Source organism: Epinephelus lanceolatus, chromosome 4 (genome assembly GCF_041903045.1).
Source record: "Epinephelus lanceolatus isolate andai-2023 chromosome 4, ASM4190304v1, whole genome shotgun sequence".
Classification (NCBI taxonomy): Eukaryota; Metazoa; Chordata; class Actinopteri; order Perciformes; family Serranidae; genus Epinephelus; species Epinephelus lanceolatus.
Genome location: NC_135737.1, coordinates 23,550,840 through 23,569,495, shown reverse-complemented (window position 1 = coordinate 23,569,495; position 18,656 = coordinate 23,550,840). Strand labels below are relative to the sequence as shown.

General features: G+C 39.5%; 1 protein-coding gene across 2 annotated transcripts in view; it reads left to right on the top strand.

Moving 5' to 3' along the window:
- LOC117260194 (neprilysin-like) overlaps positions 1-12,398 on the top strand; it is a 38,576-nt gene extending 26,178 nt beyond the window's left edge. For both annotated transcript variants that reach the window (XM_033632115.2, XM_033632116.2), the window contains exons 14-23: positions 4,674-4,772; positions 4,881-4,958; positions 5,179-5,282; positions 5,650-5,708; positions 5,831-5,950; positions 6,353-6,486; positions 6,905-6,970; positions 8,864-8,959; positions 9,136-9,212; positions 9,393-12,398. In XM_033632115.2, coding sequence (XP_033488006.1) covers positions 4,674-4,772; positions 4,881-4,958; positions 5,179-5,282; positions 5,650-5,708; positions 5,831-5,950; positions 6,353-6,486; positions 6,905-6,970; positions 8,864-8,959; positions 9,136-9,212; positions 9,393-9,492 — 933 coding nt within the window. In that variant the 3' untranslated portion in view covers positions 9,493-12,398. The remainder of the gene's footprint in view (positions 1-4,673; positions 4,773-4,880; positions 4,959-5,178; positions 5,283-5,649; positions 5,709-5,830; positions 5,951-6,352; positions 6,487-6,904; positions 6,971-8,863; positions 8,960-9,135; positions 9,213-9,392) is intronic.
- The last annotated feature ends 6,258 nt before the right edge of the window (positions 12,399-18,656 follow it).

Below are 18,656 nucleotides of genomic sequence, written 5' to 3'. Positions count from 1 at the left end.
GGAGTATTTTTCTCTGACTCTTTTGTCACCATTGCATCATGTGTCTCTATCACAGTATTGTATTTTCTGCTTGCACCCATTCAAAGCAGCTGAATAAGGTGTCCTTGTTATCATGTCCACACCAGGCACACTGTAAACCTCAACTCATTGGCTGCACGTGTGTGTATGAGTGTCACATTGTGAGTCAGATTGTGTATAACCATGTACATCTTTCGCAACACTGTGTGTCTCACACACCATAAAGATTTGTTATTTTCGGAACCTGTACCCACTCTAGCATGTGGGTTTCAGATTGCATCCTCGGTAAATGTGTTTGTGTGTGTGACAAGTCACACACAACTCGATAGACAGTATCAAGACCACTTTCCTTGAATACATATGCCGTGTGTAAGATTGCTGAGCTGAGCTGCAGCTGGCACGCTGCACGCTGCACTGCTCACATACCAACCTTCTCTCAGCCACAGATATTTCAGATATGATCATCAGTGGGATGTAACTAAGTACTTTTACACAAGTACTTTTAGAGTTTCTTACTTGAGGCGAGACACCCCAGGCGAAAACATATGTATGCAAAACATGCAAAATTAATAATCATTTGCATATTTAAGCATAAAACTTTGGAACACTTGTATCACATATTTATTAGTTAAAGATTTTAAGCTGTTTACCTGTATTGTCTGATTTTTTGCCTAAAAAAAGTATGCCATTTTACAAACACATAACTTGAAAGGCGGTTTGCTCAAAATGCAATACATTCTTATTCCAACCTCGTTAGTATCGATGTTTGGTCATGGACATTCCATGTCCAGATACGACGTGAAAGGTACCCTGTTGACATTCTGGGACAAGTTCTGCCTCTTACACGTCTTGCCTTCTTTCAAAATACACTTCCGTTTATACAGGAAATTTAACATTTACATACAGTCCCTCTCAAAATAAACACACTGTCAGTACAACAACACAGATTTACTTTTTTGTTTCCTCTAGCAACTAACACACATGGTTGGGGTTATGCAACAAAAGCATGTGATTGGGTTTAGAAAAAAAGAAAGGGATTTGGTTTTAGAATCGTACGGGACACGGACACCGCTCTCTCGGGTGAAAGTTGGTGTTTTTTGGTGAAAGTCTGTGTTTGATGGACCCATCCACCATCCCTCACAACCACCCTACTCTGGCTTTCGCTGCCTTAAAGGATAACTTCAGTATTTTTCAACTTGGGTCCTATTTCCCCATGTGTATGTGTGCGTATGATTCATAGGTACAACTCGTTCTAAAATTGGTTCAGTATTGAGGGAGGCAGATGCAGCCGGGAGCCGCGAAACGAGCTAAAACAGTAACGGGGGCAAATGCGTCCCGTATAAGTTTGTGCATTAGAAGTGCTTTTTTTCCCCACTGACCAGTTCAGATCGCCAGTGCTATCTCTGTAAATAGCATACTAAGCGTTTCCCTTACCTCTGGGCTGTGTGTGACGTCATCTCGCGAAAGCTTTGCTCCACTGTGTCTGTAGTTCTCTCTTCTCGAGGAACAGGTGTTTCGGGATTGGATGTCTTCTCTTCTTCGGCTGGCAGTAGTCATCTTGGGAGAAGTGAGCACTGCAGACCCGATGGTCTGCAAGGCGCAGTGTCTGGACAGGAGTGTTAGCATCCATTTGTAGCACAACTAGCCACAACTTCAGCATCTCGCCGTCTGACAAAGGCAGCCTATGAAAGCTGTACGGGGTGTTGCGCGACATCCTGTCCTTGCAATTCGGATAAGCATGAACACGAACCATTGTTTTCAATCGATGCAGTAAAACTCTCAACTGTACTCCGGGACAACCAGCGCCACTCTGAGCAGCGCTCAGCATGGCTCCTCTGTTTTCTTCCGGCAACAAGCAAAGCTCTCGCGAGATGACATCACACAGCCCAGAGGTAAGGGAGATGCTTAGTATGCTATTTACAGAGATAGCACTGGCGATCTGAACCGGTCAGTGGTGAAAAAAAGCACTTTTAATGCGCAAACTTATACGGGACACATTTGACCCCGTTACTGTTTTAGCTTGTTTCGCGGCTGCTGGCTGCGTCCGCCTCCCTCAATACTGAACCAATTTTAGAACGAGTTGTACCTATGAATCATACACACACATACACATGGGGAAATAGGGCCCAGGTTGAAAAATACCGAAGTTATCCTTTAACTTTTGTTCATGTCCCTACACGTTTCCCCCCGATGCCAAAGAGTGCTGTTAAACTATCACGGTGATCAGCCAGGTATCACGCTGGTGTTAAAGGGCGGCTTTTTTCGTCAGTGTCTGAGCCTCCAAGTCACTTTCCCAGCACCGGATTTCATCGACTTCAGATTGAGACAGTTTGCAAAATGAGTTTTTTTACCCTCATACTTCATACTTCAGTAGCACTTACACCAAACTTTACAGTTTTATTCCTATGTATATTCTGAAGCCGTTTATAGAAGGGTTCATGCATATATCTTTTATAGCCTGATTTAGATACTCTTCTTCTTCTTCTTCTTCTTCTTTAATTTTTTTTTACGAGTGTTGAAAGAAGTGGGTTGATAAAAATAACAGATATTCAAAATCCCCTCCCTCTGTAAAAACCTTTGACTCTAATATGTAAAGAAACTGAAGCAGGAATTTTGGTCCTGACTTTATCCAATGTTCAGATTTTCTCTCTGGAAATATATGCAAATAAGCGCATATTTAATTTGATAAACCTCATTTGCATATTTAAAACAGTTTCAAAAAAACGTGCATACAAAAATGACTGTCTTCATGTAAGTAATCAGCTGAGGAGGTTCCATGGTGATAGCTATATGTTAAAAAAATGTACCCTATTCACATGTAGTGTCCCTTTGAGCACTTAGCATTTATACTATTTATATGACCTTTTCTGATTTAGAGCAAACATTCTTTCCCATTGTATTTATTTGCCTGCTATAGTTACTGGTTACTTTTCTGGTAAGTATTTCAAAAAGAAATGTGATCAGCTTTTTAATGTGTTTTTCTTATAGATTAAACTACCATGACCAACTACAACAGTAAAATGCTAATTAAACTAATCAATAAAACTAAAATCAAATCAAATTGAATAGCAGTGGATTAGTGCCCATAATGGGGAATCATTACCTTTGAAAATACCACGATACATACAGATTTACTGGGATTACCACTGTATATGAACCCTGCTTTTGACCCATGTAGATTATGTAAAAGCATTTCACACGCAAACAGACATGCATGCATGTAACCACAAACATCTACTCATGCACCCAACACAAACTCACGTGCACACATAGGCGTGCGCTGTATGCTAAAAGGTTTTTAGAAAAGCCTCACCAGTATTGTCCCTGGTGATTTGTGGCGAACCACAGCGTGTTGTCCGAGCGATCATGGAGTGCGTTAGCGAGGAGTCTGCTGATGTGATGAGACACAGGAATGCGTCTGTTAGCTCGCTGCGGTCTCAGAGAACAACTGTGGTTTGAGGGATCTGGAAAGATGACCTTTGCTGTCACTGCAGTTTTTAATTTTTCCTCTTCCTATTTTGCTTTCATTCTTTTAGTGGTTCAGGTACTTTTTTGTGGGACTGTTGTAGTTTGTTGTTGTAGAATTGGCTTTTAACTGTCTGATGACCATGGTATACAGTACATGGTTTGCACAGCATTATACCATCATGGTGGCGTCAGCCAGTCTGTCTCTCTGTGTGCGGGCACATTCTTGTAAATACTGCAACTCAGGAGTAATACATTATAGAAACATTAAATGTACACCACAGGTTCCCACTGAAAGCTCAGTGTTGGATGTGGATTGTGGAGCATCTTACTGTGTGAATTTTATAAAAATCGAAAATATAATTATCTTGAGACCTGGTCAGTTATGCAAATAAGTTGTGTGATGACAAGTTTGCTGACATGGAAGTATTTGTTCAGTCACACACATTTATTTGCTAATTAAGAATAGCATTTTAGGTTTAGCGTTAAACATTAAGCTCAAGTACATCATAGAATTATAAAGCTTGATTGAAATTGCTGGAGTCATCTTCAAGGAAATGTAAATATTTAAAGGCTTGAGATGCATTATGTAAATTGGTAGAATTATCAAATGCAAGGGCACTCAGAGAGTGCAGACCTCCGCTATCTCTCAATATTAACTAAAGTGAAAGATAAACCCCTTTAATTGTTAGTAAACACGTTGTAATTCTGACAGCCACTGCCTCACCTCTTTCTTCATATATAATAAGTTTTTTTTTTACTATTATTCCATCCGTCATATTAATCTCAAAAAGGATTATTACATTACTTGTAATGTTACCCAGAGCCACCATGCTTCTGCACAAAGGGAGTGTTAGTGAGTGCTTCTGCATTGATATGTGACAGTGTAATAATGATGCCTGATTCAGGGAAGTGTATTTTTATGACTGTGTTGCACAGTATGTTGCAATTCTTTTTTTTTTTTTTTCTGTGTGTGCGTGTGTGTGTGTGTTTGTGTGAGTGTGTACTTTCCACTAAACCCTCTCTGCAGACCTTATGAGAAAAACTCCCACACTATTCACAATTTGCACTGACTGACAGCTAATGTTTTTTCATGGTATACATTTGATTATGAAATATCACTGACATATTTGTGACTGTTGTCTCTTTCTTTTTGTATGTGCATGTGTGTGTGTGTGTGTGGGCATCAGATGGAGGAGATGATTAAAGACATTCGGGAAGTGTTCATAAGTAACCTTGATGACCTGACTTGGATGGATGCGGAGACCAAGAAAGCAGCTGAGGAGAAGGTATTGGTTATAACGTACCATCTGTTGTATTGCATTGTATTCAGTTCTTTAGGATCTGTGACATTTATGTTGTTTGTTTGTCAAATTGTTTTCTTTAATTTTCTGCAGGCCCGAGCTATTCGGGAACGGATCGGCTATTCTGACAACATCATGGATGACCAATACCTTAACAATGAGTACAAAGATGTGAGTTTCTGAAAGATGTGATCATGAATGTTTTCCGTCTTTCACCAAATCAGAGTAACAGAACACAGACATGGTTCAGCGTAGCTCCGTATCAGTTCTGTGAAAACATCTCAGTGAATTCTTGGCTTTTATGAGTTTTTGCTGGAGAATATAGCACCAAGTGTTGATAGCTCTCATCAGGGCTAATCCTCCTGTTTCTCTGGCTGTGTGTTGGTGTTAGCTGGCCTACAGTGCAGAGGAGTACTTTGAAAACATCCTACAGAACCTGGAGTATGTGCAGAAGAAACGCCTGCGGAAACTCAGAGTCAAAGTCAACAAAGAAGAGTAAGATTTAATCGATGCAGTTCTCGGGCAGTACTAGATCTTTGCTCTGCAAACAGGCTTATCCCAGATGTGCAATAATTTAAAGTTACAATGTTAAGTGTTTACTGTAAATCACTAATAATAAATTTGCTTATGGTGCTTGTGGTGTGACACACTATCTTGCATTTAGCACAGTGCATTCACATTCTCCCACACATACGCCCACTCACACATACAATGCAGCCTTCCACTAAGCACAGCAGGAATGCTAATATTAGCTTGCTGTTATTAATCACAGGTTAATTTTAATATCTTTCATCAAGTCTGAATTGTGCTGCACTGTAGTGCTCCTTACTGTATCATTCTCCACTCTCCTTGTCTTCTGCAGGTGGGTAACTGGAGCTGCTGTTGTCAACGCCTTCTACTCATCCAGCAAAAACCAAATAGGTATTTTCACATGAGCACATGCAAAGACACGTGTGCGACTATTCAACATTAATTCTGTAAAGTTTTGTAAAAACAAACCTTTGTTTTGTTTATTTGTTTGTTTTGTTTTTCTGTGGTGTCAGTATTTCCTGCAGGTATCCTCCAGCCGCCTTTCTTCAGCAAAGGCCAGGCTAAATCTCTCAACTATGGTGGCATCGGCATGGTAATCGGTCATGAGATCACACATGGCTTTGATGACAATGGTATGATTTTCCACACTGCTGCTCTGTGTTTCTCCAAGAGGCTGTTTTGGTAGACTAAAATACTATTTTGAGAGAAATATTTCCCTTTCTGTTTCTGTTTCTGGCACCACCTCAGAAAAAAAGGTCTTTTGAAATGCCTCTTCTTTGTGCCGCCTCTGATCATTTTTCACCACATTAATTTTCATTGGATTATGTGAAGTTGTTGTGTTCAGTGTCATGATTCTTTTACACTGCTATCCACAACTGTGAGCCACTTGAAAACACAACAGACTTTTTTAAATGCAGTGAAAATGTGTAATTAACATCACTTGCAGAATCTCAGAGAACTGTCAACAATCCAACAATTTTTTTGTCTTGCTGATCTAATCCAACCGGCTAACCTTTCATGCCTCTTTTTTTTAGGTCGTAACTATGACAAGGATGGAGACCTGAAAGACTGGTGGACTCCGGACTCCACTCAAAGGTTCCTTGATCTGTCAAAGTGCATAGTCAATCAATATGGCAACTTTTCCTGGGACCTGGCCAATGGACTTCATGTAAGTCCTGGCAGAAAATCTGTTTATTTCATCATTTTCCCTCAAAGTTTTTATAGAATCTACATTTCATCAAATATTATCCCAAACATTTCTTATTTTCTCATGTATTTGCTTTGCTGTTACCTTTGCAAGCCTATCCATTTCCATCTTCCCCTCAGTTTTGCAGGCTCATCTCTTCTCTGCTTCAGGTGGCTTTAATATCTCGTGTTGACATATCAATCCCTCTCCCTGTCTTTGTCTCTCCTCCTCTGTCCTGTTGCTTTGAACAATGCTTCTTTTATCCCCCTGGGAAAATTATTTCTTGTATCCCAAAAGTGTTATCTGTGATTTGCTGAAATACAGAGCGAAAATTACCATCTCCCTATGTCTTTTTTTCCTGCCAATCTTTATGTTTTCTCTCCTTATGTCCCCTCTCTAGTTAAATGGTAACAACACCCTCGGGGAGAACATTGCTGACAATGGAGGGATACGGCAGGCGTATCAGGTAATGAGCCTGAAAACAAAGGAGGAAACTCGGTTTAAGAATCCTGGTTTAAAGATGACAGAGGATGGGACTGAGAGTGTGGTTTGATATAGACAGAGTGCAATTATGTCTGGCCTATACTGGAGGGGAAAACAATTCATTGTTGTCCATTGACTTTGTATCGCATAAAGATGCCTCCTTGTCACTTCTGTCTGATGGCAAACAACCGACAAATGCCCATAACCTGTGTGAGATGTGATGCACTACCAACAGGGTAAAGAGGCCAAAACAAAGTTTTTTGAACCTGCAGTACCAAAAATCTGAGCCCATGGATAAAGCACTTGAGGCATCAGCAGGAAAAATAGGAAAACTGTGGCATCCTGACACTATGCCGTGAGAAGCAATACATTTTTCTACTTTTGCCAGATAAACTGCTTAGTTTGAGGCTACCTAAGCTATGCAAGACCTGCTTTTGATCTTTGTTAGGTAAAATGATGATCTTACCTGGTGATTCTATCGAATCATTGTAAATAAGAAAGCATAGGTAAGGTACGGAGAAGGGGCACTAAGATAGACTGACAATATTGAGTTCCTCTTTAGTAGACATAGGGTGCAAGGATAATCCTTTGACATACTAAAAACTAATATTTTAAGCTAGCTACAGACATTGTGTTAGTGTTTCAGCACTTGCATATTGCATATAAAGTGCTGCAGGAAGAAGTCCTTCAATCTGGAAATGAGCATTTTATCACTCCTGCTTCCCTCGTTTTAAAATCATTGGGTTTTTTGAATGGGTTTTGGTTAAACGTCTGAAATAAGGTCTGTAGTTAACACAAGCTTAAGAGATTTTTTTTTACATTTTGTTCTGTGACATAAAATACCTCTAAGCAAATACAACACTTGCACATTTTGAAGCTTTTACATGTCTTAAAAAAGATGGCTGCCAACAAGTGACTAAATGAGACTAAAGAACGTCATCTTGCCAAACCTGGCTTTACATCCTTGTTGTGGTGGTTGACGTCATGTGACCATGGTGTCATTTGTTTAGGCTTTAGCCTAACATTAACTTTTAACTTACGTCAATGTCCATGACTTTTTGTAGAGGCAACCAAGGTGATGTTGACTTCTGGGTTGGCCTACGCATAGAAGTCATTCTTGCATCACTCTATTGTGGTGCTGATTGTATTCCCCTCTGATGGGTGTGGTTTTAAGAGTATGGCATGTTGCACTCTGTCTTTATCATTGTCTGCTTGCTAACATTAATAGATGTGTCATTTTGTCAGGACATTAAAATGCTCATTAGCTTTTGTAAACAATGAAGGACATGATGTTGCTGCTGATTTTGTCAGTTTTTAGAGGTGAACACAAACTGGACATTAACAGATTTAAATTCAATACAAGATAATGCACAGTGCACATTGCTTGTATATCTGTTCTCTAACGTTGTCCATTTTGTTGCTCTTCTTATGCAAAGTGTCAATTTGATTGCCTTGATGAGTAACAACATCTCAGACAACATGCCTGTGTACTGTTGTTGAAGTGTCATGCTGAACAGGAAAGGTGACAGCAAAAATCAGAAAATGTATTTTTTTCTGTGACATGAATTAACATTAAAAGTACAATTTAAAATCTGAATATACAGCTTAGATTAGCTGCTACAGCAGCTTTTAATTTGTAGCAATAAATTAGTGAATTTAGAGCTGACCAGACTGTTTGCAGAATACATTTGTATTTTTAGCATTCACATGATTTACCAGGCATGTGACACTACAGTGTAAGAAGGTTAAATGCAGTGTTCTCAGAAATCATACTTTTATTTGAATAGGAAGCAGTAACAATTAGGTCATTCTGAGACATTTTAGATATGTCAGTGGTGAGATAAGATGAGAACATGTGTCCTATATTAAATTGCAGGCCTATAAGAACTATGTGGCAGAGCATGGAGAGGAGCCACCACTGCCGGGCATCTACCTTTCCCACGACCAACTCTTCTTCTTAAACTTTGCTCAGGTAGTTAATTGATTGATTGGTTGATTAATGGATGGATGGATGGATGGATGGAAAGACTGGGTGAACACAAACATGTTTGATTCCATGGATGGATGAATAAGTTGGAAAGAGTGCAGTCTACTGTATACTATACTGATTTAATGCGGCACATCATAATCTCTTCTCTTCTTCTTCAGGTGTGGTGTGGAACACACCGACCGGAGCAAGCTGTTAATTCCATTAAAGTAGATGTACACAGTCCAGGGAAATTCAGGTAAATTTACCATGGAGTTTTTCTTTTACAGTAATCAGCCACGTGAGTCAAAGGGCAGGGAACACATCACAGTATTAGCTAACATTTTAAAGCCTTGATCAAATGACATTTCAATTTCAAGTAACCTTCTAACACAGCAACTTTGACCCCAACCAACCATCTCCTCTTTATATTTTACAGGGTACTGGGCTCCCTTCAGAATTTCCCAGAATTTGCCAAAGCATTCAACTGCAACAAGAGCAGTTACATGGTCCCTGACAACATCTGCCGTGTGTGGTGATCCACAGACCTCTGGGATGGGGACTGTTCTGAAGTGGGTCGTCCCTGTCACCTTGCAGTACCTCTTCCCTCTGACTGTTGGAGCACTTGTGGGGGGCTACAGGGAAGTGGAAACTCCCCTTAGCTCTTTACTGGATGGACCAGGGCTGGTGGACTGACACTGCAGTATCCACTTCCTCCGAGGAAAACAGTGGACTGTACCCTTGCGGACAGACGGAGCACTGTCTCCCCAACTCTGATACTGTAGTTCATTCAATCAGCCAGATTATTCTGCTATTCACTGGATACAATCACTCCTAGTGTTTTTATTTTTTCCTCTCAATTTTCATCCTGTTTTACTCATCAGTTGTGAGTCTGCCAATGTATGTGTATGTGTGAGTGCGTGTGTGTTTGTGTGTGAGAGAGAAAGTGTGGTTCAGTCAAAATACTGTACAAGTTGTTGGCAAGAGAGGGGCAGACAGACAAATGTGCAAATCCACTGGCATATGAATACACCACCCACTCACACTCATACACATGTAACAGGGCTGAACCACTGTACTGTATGTGGGACTGAGCTGTATGCCTCTCATAAAACCTCAGCTGGTTTCAGCCTCCATCTACAGTATGTACTGATACACTCTACAATGTATTCATAATGTACTCTTTGTTAATACGTATAAATTGATTAGGTAAATTATTACAGAAAATCAGAATTTATTTTGCTGAATAGACCAGTAAGTATTAAACTGTAATCACATATTACACAATACTGTTCTATCTTTAATAATAAAGACTTAACTGCAGTTGACAGGCAGCTGCCGCTCATTAGCAGTATGTCAAATAAACCAAAATATATATATTTTTTTGCCTTTAAGACGACAGCTGGTCATGAGTCATTGAGCTGACAATCGAGTCACCAGACCCTTTTTATACATTCACTGAGCCTCCTGTGTGTTTCTGCGAAGATGTTTGTCACTATGTGTTTTCCAGTCTTTTTAAAGGGAAACTTTGACTATTTTAAACCAGCTCTGTGTCATCACAGTGTGTGCAGATGAGTCCAGAGCACTATGCTGGTCAAAGCTGGTTGAACTTCAGCAAATTTCCCCTGATCGCTGCCTACTCTTTGTCAAGCAAATTAGTATGCCTTACATGATCTGTTGTGCTGCTGTGTCTGAGAGGATGATGTGTATTTGCAGGAGAACAAAGGATCAGAAAATGTATCATTAAAGCGATAGCCTGACTTTTTCAAAAAACACTTAATTACTTTCTTGCGGTGAGTTAGGTGAAAAGATCGATACCACTCTCTTGTCTTTATACAGCCAGCAGCAGGCTAGCATAGCTTGGCATAAAGACTGGAAACAGCCAGCCTGGCTCTGTCCAAAGGTTAAAGAAAAAGTGCCCGCAAACATCTCTAAAGTTCACTAGTAACTTTGTTACTTCTCATTTGTTTCATAGGTGCAAGCAGGCATTCCCCCACCTAAATTTGTATAAATGTTGCCAGCCAATCAGGATGTGTCTACCTGAATACATGCAGAGCCCACAGTATATAAGAAGGCATTGTGACTACATCAGACATCCTACAACCTCTTGAGCAAGTGGCATAGGAGCAACAGGGCTCCTACATAGAGGGCTTCACCTGTATTAAATGTCAGTGTCAATGTCATGTCAATGCAAGTGTTACAATACTGTAACCTTCACTCTGTCTCACACATCTCACATGTTGGGTACATTGGGTGGAGCCCAATAAATGAACACCCTGCTGCGATATAACGTCTGCCTAGCCACACTGATCCTAACCTGCTAAAGGTTAGTGGGCAAATTGCCATTGCCGTAGAGAAAAGGATGTCTGATGGCGTCACATGCCTCCTTATATGTGTATGCATGCTTGTGATTGGAGGAGAGTACTGCTCATAGAGTACAGTAGATGGCGTGTGAGATACAATAACAAGCTGTGTTTCTGCATGGTGTTATGTGCCAGACGATTTCTTGGCTTGGAGCAATAACTTTGTGGAGTCTCCGCCAGCTGCCTGGTAACCTAATTATGACAAGTCTTCAGGACTTGAAGTCTTTTCCCTTTCATTTTACTGTTGATTAAACAAACATATAACAGATTAATTAGTTAGCTTTAAATGTGCTGGTTGGCAGATTTTGTCTTTCCTTTGGACAAAGCTTGCCAGCCTGTTACCCCTGTTTCCTGTTTCTGTATACTAAGCCAAGTTATATTCATAATTAACACACTGGTATGAGTGGAACCAATATTCTCAACAAACTCCCGGCAAGAAAGTGAATAAGTGTATTTCACAAAATCTCGATCTATTTAAGAAAGGTGCAGCGATTTCTCCATTTGATCTCGGTTTCGTCACATGAAGTGTGCCATATTACCCATCTTTTTTTTTTTCTTTTTTTTAAAATAACTTTTACACATTGAAGTCAGTTGACAGACAATATAACTGAGCTTTCGAAGGATTTTTCTATTTTAGACTGTGAGTCTTTGCTGGAACATTGCATGCATTTATCTGAATGCAGGGGGTATCACGTCAGTGGATAAAAGTATAATTTTCCTGGTTTTGAATGACTTTATTTTCTACAAGGTTGTTAATTGTGGAAATTTTGCCTTTGCCTATGCCAATGAATGACACGCCATGATCATGGAGACTACTTTTTCAGACAGTTCACAACACCCTCCATGTCCAGTCCACATTGCCGTTTCCCTGTACTCTGTTCTTCACATTGTTTGTGCAAGCTTCCTGTCCCTCTGTCACTGTCGCTCACTCCCTCAGGCTTTCTTTCTCTCTGCCTCTCTCTCACACTCCACCTGTAGAAAGACAGATATACCTCAGTTGCCTGTATTTAGATACTTTATTATAATGACTGATAATCATCTTGAGGAGCATTTTTTCTTTCAAAATAAATCTTTAAATAACATGCTGAGCCTACAGGTGACTTGTCCTACAAGGTTTGTTTGTGCATGTGTTGTATTAGCATCTAAATCAATACAAGCTCTTAAATCTGACACAAAGACAAATAACATTACACCTTAAGCATTGGTTCTTATTTGTGGCTTATTTTTCCAAATGTGAAATGTTCTTTTAATGTCGGAGTTAAGCTATGCACTGCATAGCAAAGTGTACAGAACATCTTGGTACTGCTGACTTGACTTAATGCTTTTTCTTCTTTTTCTCTGGACTTCAGAGGCTTTACATATAGAAATCTCATACATCAAAGCAGAAATTCTGCAACATTTTTCCTTTAGTCCTTTACCTCAAGTGCCGTCTGCAATGTTCTTAAAGAAGGTTAAGCTATAGAGAGATATTTCCACATTCTGCTTCACTCATACAGTAGCAACTGACTTAAGGAGACTATTAGGAATATGGGGGTTTAGTTTTATTTTGTAATTTCCATAGAGACAGGAAAAATAAGAGAGAGAAAAAAAACTAAAAGTTAATTTAAATGCAGCATTAGTGCAAACTCTTTCCCCACTAATTGGAGCTCTATGCATTAGGGGAGCAGGGGCTAATGTATGAAGTTAGTCAAAGCCACGATGCAAACAAATGAATGTGCAATATCTTTATGGCTGCTCCCAAGCTGCCTACTGGTAAATATACCCTGCGCTGCAATGAACCAGCTAGCACATTTCCTGGCGCAGGAAAGGCTTGTACCTAAGGCTGAAACTGGAGAGGCAAACAGTCACGGATGTGCAGGGAATAAGAAAAAATACACATCAAGAAGTTCAGAGGTTACAGTGAGAGCCAAAGAGAATTATAACATATGGGATGCGTCCACCATATTCCTAGCCCCCATGATACCTTGCGTGAATTATGGCATGACTTCTGGCGCTGCACCAAAACCTGTTTTCCAGTGGTAATGGTACCTAACGGTATGTCAATCCTCTTTTTCTCGAGCGACTGGGTAATAAAAGGTGAAACACACTATCTATCACACATCAGACAGGATAACATGATATTACCTCTGTCATCTCTGACAGCCATCTCAGAGCAATGGTTGTTTTCCTTTTTTAATAAACATGTTAGCAGTTAGCTTGCCTTCCTATGTTCGCATATTGTTAAATTTACAGAGCCCCAGCTAGCTTATGCTAAACATCTACTCTTAAAAGAGTAAGATGATTTCTTACCACTAAGAAACAGACATTAACACATTCGGCAAATATTTAACATAATTCTGTATTCATTTTAGCTCCATGTAAAGTACATAAAAGTGGTATTTACCAGCTAATACTCCGCTTGTCTCCTTAACAGCGGTGAGGTAAGATAAATAACTTTAGGCACCTATTTTATATGAAATGAAAGAGGTACAGTAAATTGATAACACATTTAGCGTAGATGACTAAACACATAATTTAAGGCAGTGGTTCCCAACTGGTCCAGCCACGGGATCCATATTTCTCCTTAGTCATAAGTTCAAGGTCCACAGAGAATGAATGAGTGAATAAAATCTGTGCCATGTCGTTGAGCTACTTTGCTGTCTCCATTAAGTAGCTGTCTGTTATTCACTCACTCTACAGCAGGGAGCTTCAGACACTTCAAAATAAAAACTCTGTCCTGGAAAATTCACTGTACTTCAAAATAAAGTGTGTCTTTTACAAATGTGACACATTGGCGAATCACTTGCGGTCCATTCAGTATGAAGCTGTGACCCACTTCTGGACTGCGACCCACCAGTTGGGAACCACTGATTTAAGGTATGCTTTTTAGTTTACTGTATAGTGTATTTTATTTCTAATTTAGGTTGAGAATGCAGTCAGACAGGGAGGGGTAGATGTCATGTACAGACATTGAGTGAGAAACCTGTCATAGGTGTCATTCTCTTCTACAATTTCTGATTTAATTGTCCTCCACTCTCAAAAAATCATTTCCCATACTGATTCAGTGCGGAATGGTGCACTTCATTTTTTTCATACGGGACAATCCGGTATTAACGTTGTATAGTATGGGTGGCATCCAGAGAAATTTTTTGTGATCAAATTTTTTTTCCTTTATTCAAGAAATCTTTATACAAAAAGGAGAAAAGAAAATGAGAACAAACATGTCATAAAATTAAAAGCAGATACACTGGCAAGTAGCACATAAAATAATCAGCAAGATCAAATAAACAGAAAATAATAATGAAATCCTTGAAAATAATCAACAACTTAAATTAAATCTGAAATCATATAAATAAACCCTCCCACCCACCCCCTACCTCAGGGACCTGGACGGCATCCAGAGAAATTTCAAAACAAGAACATTACTAGAAAAATTAAATATGTACTAATATAAAATTCCCCTAGCTTTTCTTTCCCCCTGTTTTTTTTTAATAATAATTTTGTAAATATATTGTTGTTGGGTTTTTTTTGCAGTTTTTGAGATATTATTTCCAAGTTGCTCATTGCATTTTTTCCCATGTTTTTGAAAGAAATCGCACCATTTTGGTCAAGATTCAAAAATGTACATACTTGAGAACCGTGTCTGAAGGCAGCACAAAAAAAATTATCAAGTTTGAAAAAAAAAAAAAAAATTGAAGGCAAATTAATTTAGAAAAGAACCACTGTTAGTCAACAAGATTAGCCACTGAGACTAACCACAGATAGTCAATGCAACAACTTCTAATTTCTCACCACAAGTTTTACCTTGAATAAGATGGATAGGGCAGGGGTGCCAAGTAGGAGCACCAGAAATATGGCCAAGCTTTGGCCAAAATATGGGCAACACATTCAAATTCACAAAATTAAATTCAAATTTATTCTTGTCTTCATTTTTAATACATTATGAAAACAATATAGAAATTCAAAACAATGTGGCTTATGCAATATAGTAAAAAAAAAGAAATAAATGTGAATCATCTAGCTTTGATTGTTGGAGCAGACCTATAGCATTTTTTAGGTTTTACTCCACATTCCACAAAATGTCACCGACATGACACGGCAAAGACTGGCTTTAAAATTAATCATCTGCAAACTGGCTTTCTCAAAACTTTCCCAAATGTTCATCTGGTCACTTATTCTGTATACTTTATTTCAAGTACTATAACTATAAAAACAAGCCAGTGTGACTGCATGTGAATGCATGTCTGCCTCTGAGACTCATTCAAGTATTGATTTCAGCTGAATATCAGTTTCAATTGCTTATTTACTTCCTGGCTTCCCCTTTTGCTTTTGGTGACTGGTAGCACTTAGATAACTGAAGTTTCACACCACCCACTTTCCTCGTGCTCTCACCCTCCCTGTCATTAGCAGCTAAGCTCGCTATCATCACAGCTAACATTACAACACCTCAGCATGTTCCTGGGAGGCTGAACAGAGTGTTTTGCACTTTGTACGCTATAGACAGCTGGGGTTTTAACCTGAAGAAACATAGAGCAAAGGAGATGTTTGGATCTTTTAAATGCTAGAAGAATGATAAACACGACTTGACTGAAGATATTTTCCAGTGGAAAAAACTTAATTAGCACCTTTGCACTTTAAGCCTTCAATCTCGAAGGCAGTTTTTAGAAAGTCACTCATGTCAGACCTTCTTTTGTTTTTGCTCTCAATACAATGTTCTGCTCCCCTCTGTTGCCCTCTGGTCATAAAACGACTCAGTTTTCCTTCATGTGCCCTTTGGGCGACCCTAACAGTGGGTCCAGTGGTATGTGTGTGTGTGTATGTGTGGGGGCGGGCATTCAGCCTCTGGAATGCTTGTCAGTGTGTGTGTGTGGCAGTGCTTGGGGCAGTGTGTGGCGTCTGAGGTGTATGAAAGGGGAGTATGACACAGTTATATGCCTATGTGTGAACGCGCACCACATGCACTACTCAGAGAACAAAAGTAAACATGTGCTAACACACTCAGGCACGAGCAAATAACGTATTAGGATCATAAGTGAGACAGTGACAAGGTAGGCAATTAGAGTGGGCACCGTGTGATCACACACTTGATTTGAAAAGAGCTCTTATTGTGAAGTGCACTCTCACTATGCTGTCTTTGTTAAAGGCCACTGATATCCAACCATTCTGATTTTAGAGAGGCTGAATTTGCTGTGAAATGTTTTAATTGCCTTAGTACCAGTACACTTTCAGGCACTGTTATGAAAGAAAAAGAACTATTCTGCCCAAAGCCCATTTGAATATCTCACTGTGTTTGGCGCTCTTGATTTAATGCATAAATTTAGTAACGTCTTCCGTTTAAAAGCAAGCTGCTTTTACTTACTGAGTGCACAGGCAGAAAAAGAAAACAGTGGCCTACACCCCTTAATGCGTCTTTGTTGAGCTGTTTCAAGGATTCATGTATTTGAAATAAGTGACATACTGTGCATTAAAATGTTGATATAACCTCAAGCAACACAGTGATCCTCAAAGAATCAATATTTACAGTAAAAATGATGGAAATTAACAGTGAAACATCGGCCGATTCAAAATATAAATATTACAGTCATGACTAATGACGAATGACATCTAAAAATAACAAGTTTCACTTGATCTTTCTCAGATTTTCTCAGATTACATAGCAAATATCTCCTGCTTGAGCCGTCACAAGGGTATATGCGCTCACTCCATAATTAATGTAAAACAGTGACATCCTGTGGTTGTTGAACATATCCTCGCATCCAGCTGAATCTGTGGTGATTGACTTAAGAGAAGAACAAAAGTTTACTTACATCAAAAAGACAGCATCCAATTTATTTCAAGAATCGCAGAATACTGTGTGTGTTCAAATAGCAAACAAATACCATCTGTTCATTTCTGCACTGACTCTAATTTCTTCTTACCAGGTCAAGCTGCATGCTGGCTTTCTACTGCACATTTCAAGACGCAGGTACAGACAGCTCGCTGACACCATTAATAATTTAGCAACCTGGAGAAAGCCATTCATGCTTTTTCTTCTCCTCACGTTTTGACCAGGCTGCAGCAGTGCACTTACCTTTTCCTTTCCAACTTCTCCACCCCCCACAACAAAGAAACATTTATCCCTAAAACCCCAATAAGTCAAGCTTTTATCTAAGAGTTTTATACGTTGTTAAGTAGCTTTAATGAATCAAAACATTTGTTTAGAAACCCAATCATGATTGAGGGTATTGTACAGTTACTGAGCCTGCTGCCACTGAAGTAACCATTGATCCTCTGTTAGCAGTAGACAGGTGAAAGATCAGTTTCATTACTTTTACATCTTAAAGCAGTCAGTGACACTGTAGACTATGCAATTCTAATTAACTGCTTCAAGTTCAGGACTGGCATGAAGGTCACAGCACTTAATTGGTTCGGCCGATTTAAGGCTTTTTTTTCTGTCACAATGGGAAATGCCACTTCGTCTTTGACATGCAGTACTCTGCAGAGCTACTTTGGGTTACAGGCTTATTTTTGCTCTCCATTTTGATGCTCTTGTTAGACCAAATAATCCATAAGCTCAGCATCAGCAGCATCTTGCATCATTACACCCTGGTGATATACAGATACAGCTGGTTGAAATCATGACTCACTCTTAAAGCATATCATAGGGGCATAAACTGCCAGATGTTTGGGGTAAAAAAAAAAAGTCTTCTTAAAGAGAGACATGCAGTCTTTCCTCTCCAGTTTTTAATGATGACCTCTTCACTAGCTCATGTAGCCTTTTTGTGGTTACACAACAAATCACATCACTCAAATTGTGGCTTTTGGTATCTGGATTTATTTTAAGGTTTTATTGATTTCTTTTAAAGCGCAGTTGGATCTGGCCTTGAGCTACTGTTATAACCAACTTGAGAACTCCCTGTGAGTCAGGAAAGAGCATCACATTCACATGCGAGGCCCTTTTTGTGGTCCCGACCAAGTTTAAGACCAAAGAAGGTCTCTCTTTACCCTCAACACCCCTGGGATTTGAATCGACCTGCCGTAGGCCAGGTTGTTGCAATGCCAAGTCTACACCACTGGTATAGCTAATACAGGTACTGTTACCAAAATTATTTTAAAGGCAAACTATGCATTGTCAGTTACTATTTGTGAACATGCATGCTTTCCAGCAACAGTGAAAGTAAAAGCCAACCCCAGATTCACTCTTGTTTGGCATTTTGCCTCGCTATTTTTGCGTTTCTTTTATTTTCTTTTTTTTTCTGCACTGTGTCAGACGCCTGCTGCTTATGGTCTGGCACCTGGCTGCTAACTTTTTATAAAGAGGGGGGGATTAGATGGGTCCAACAAACACTGACCTTCACCTGGGAAGCAATTTTTGCATTCTG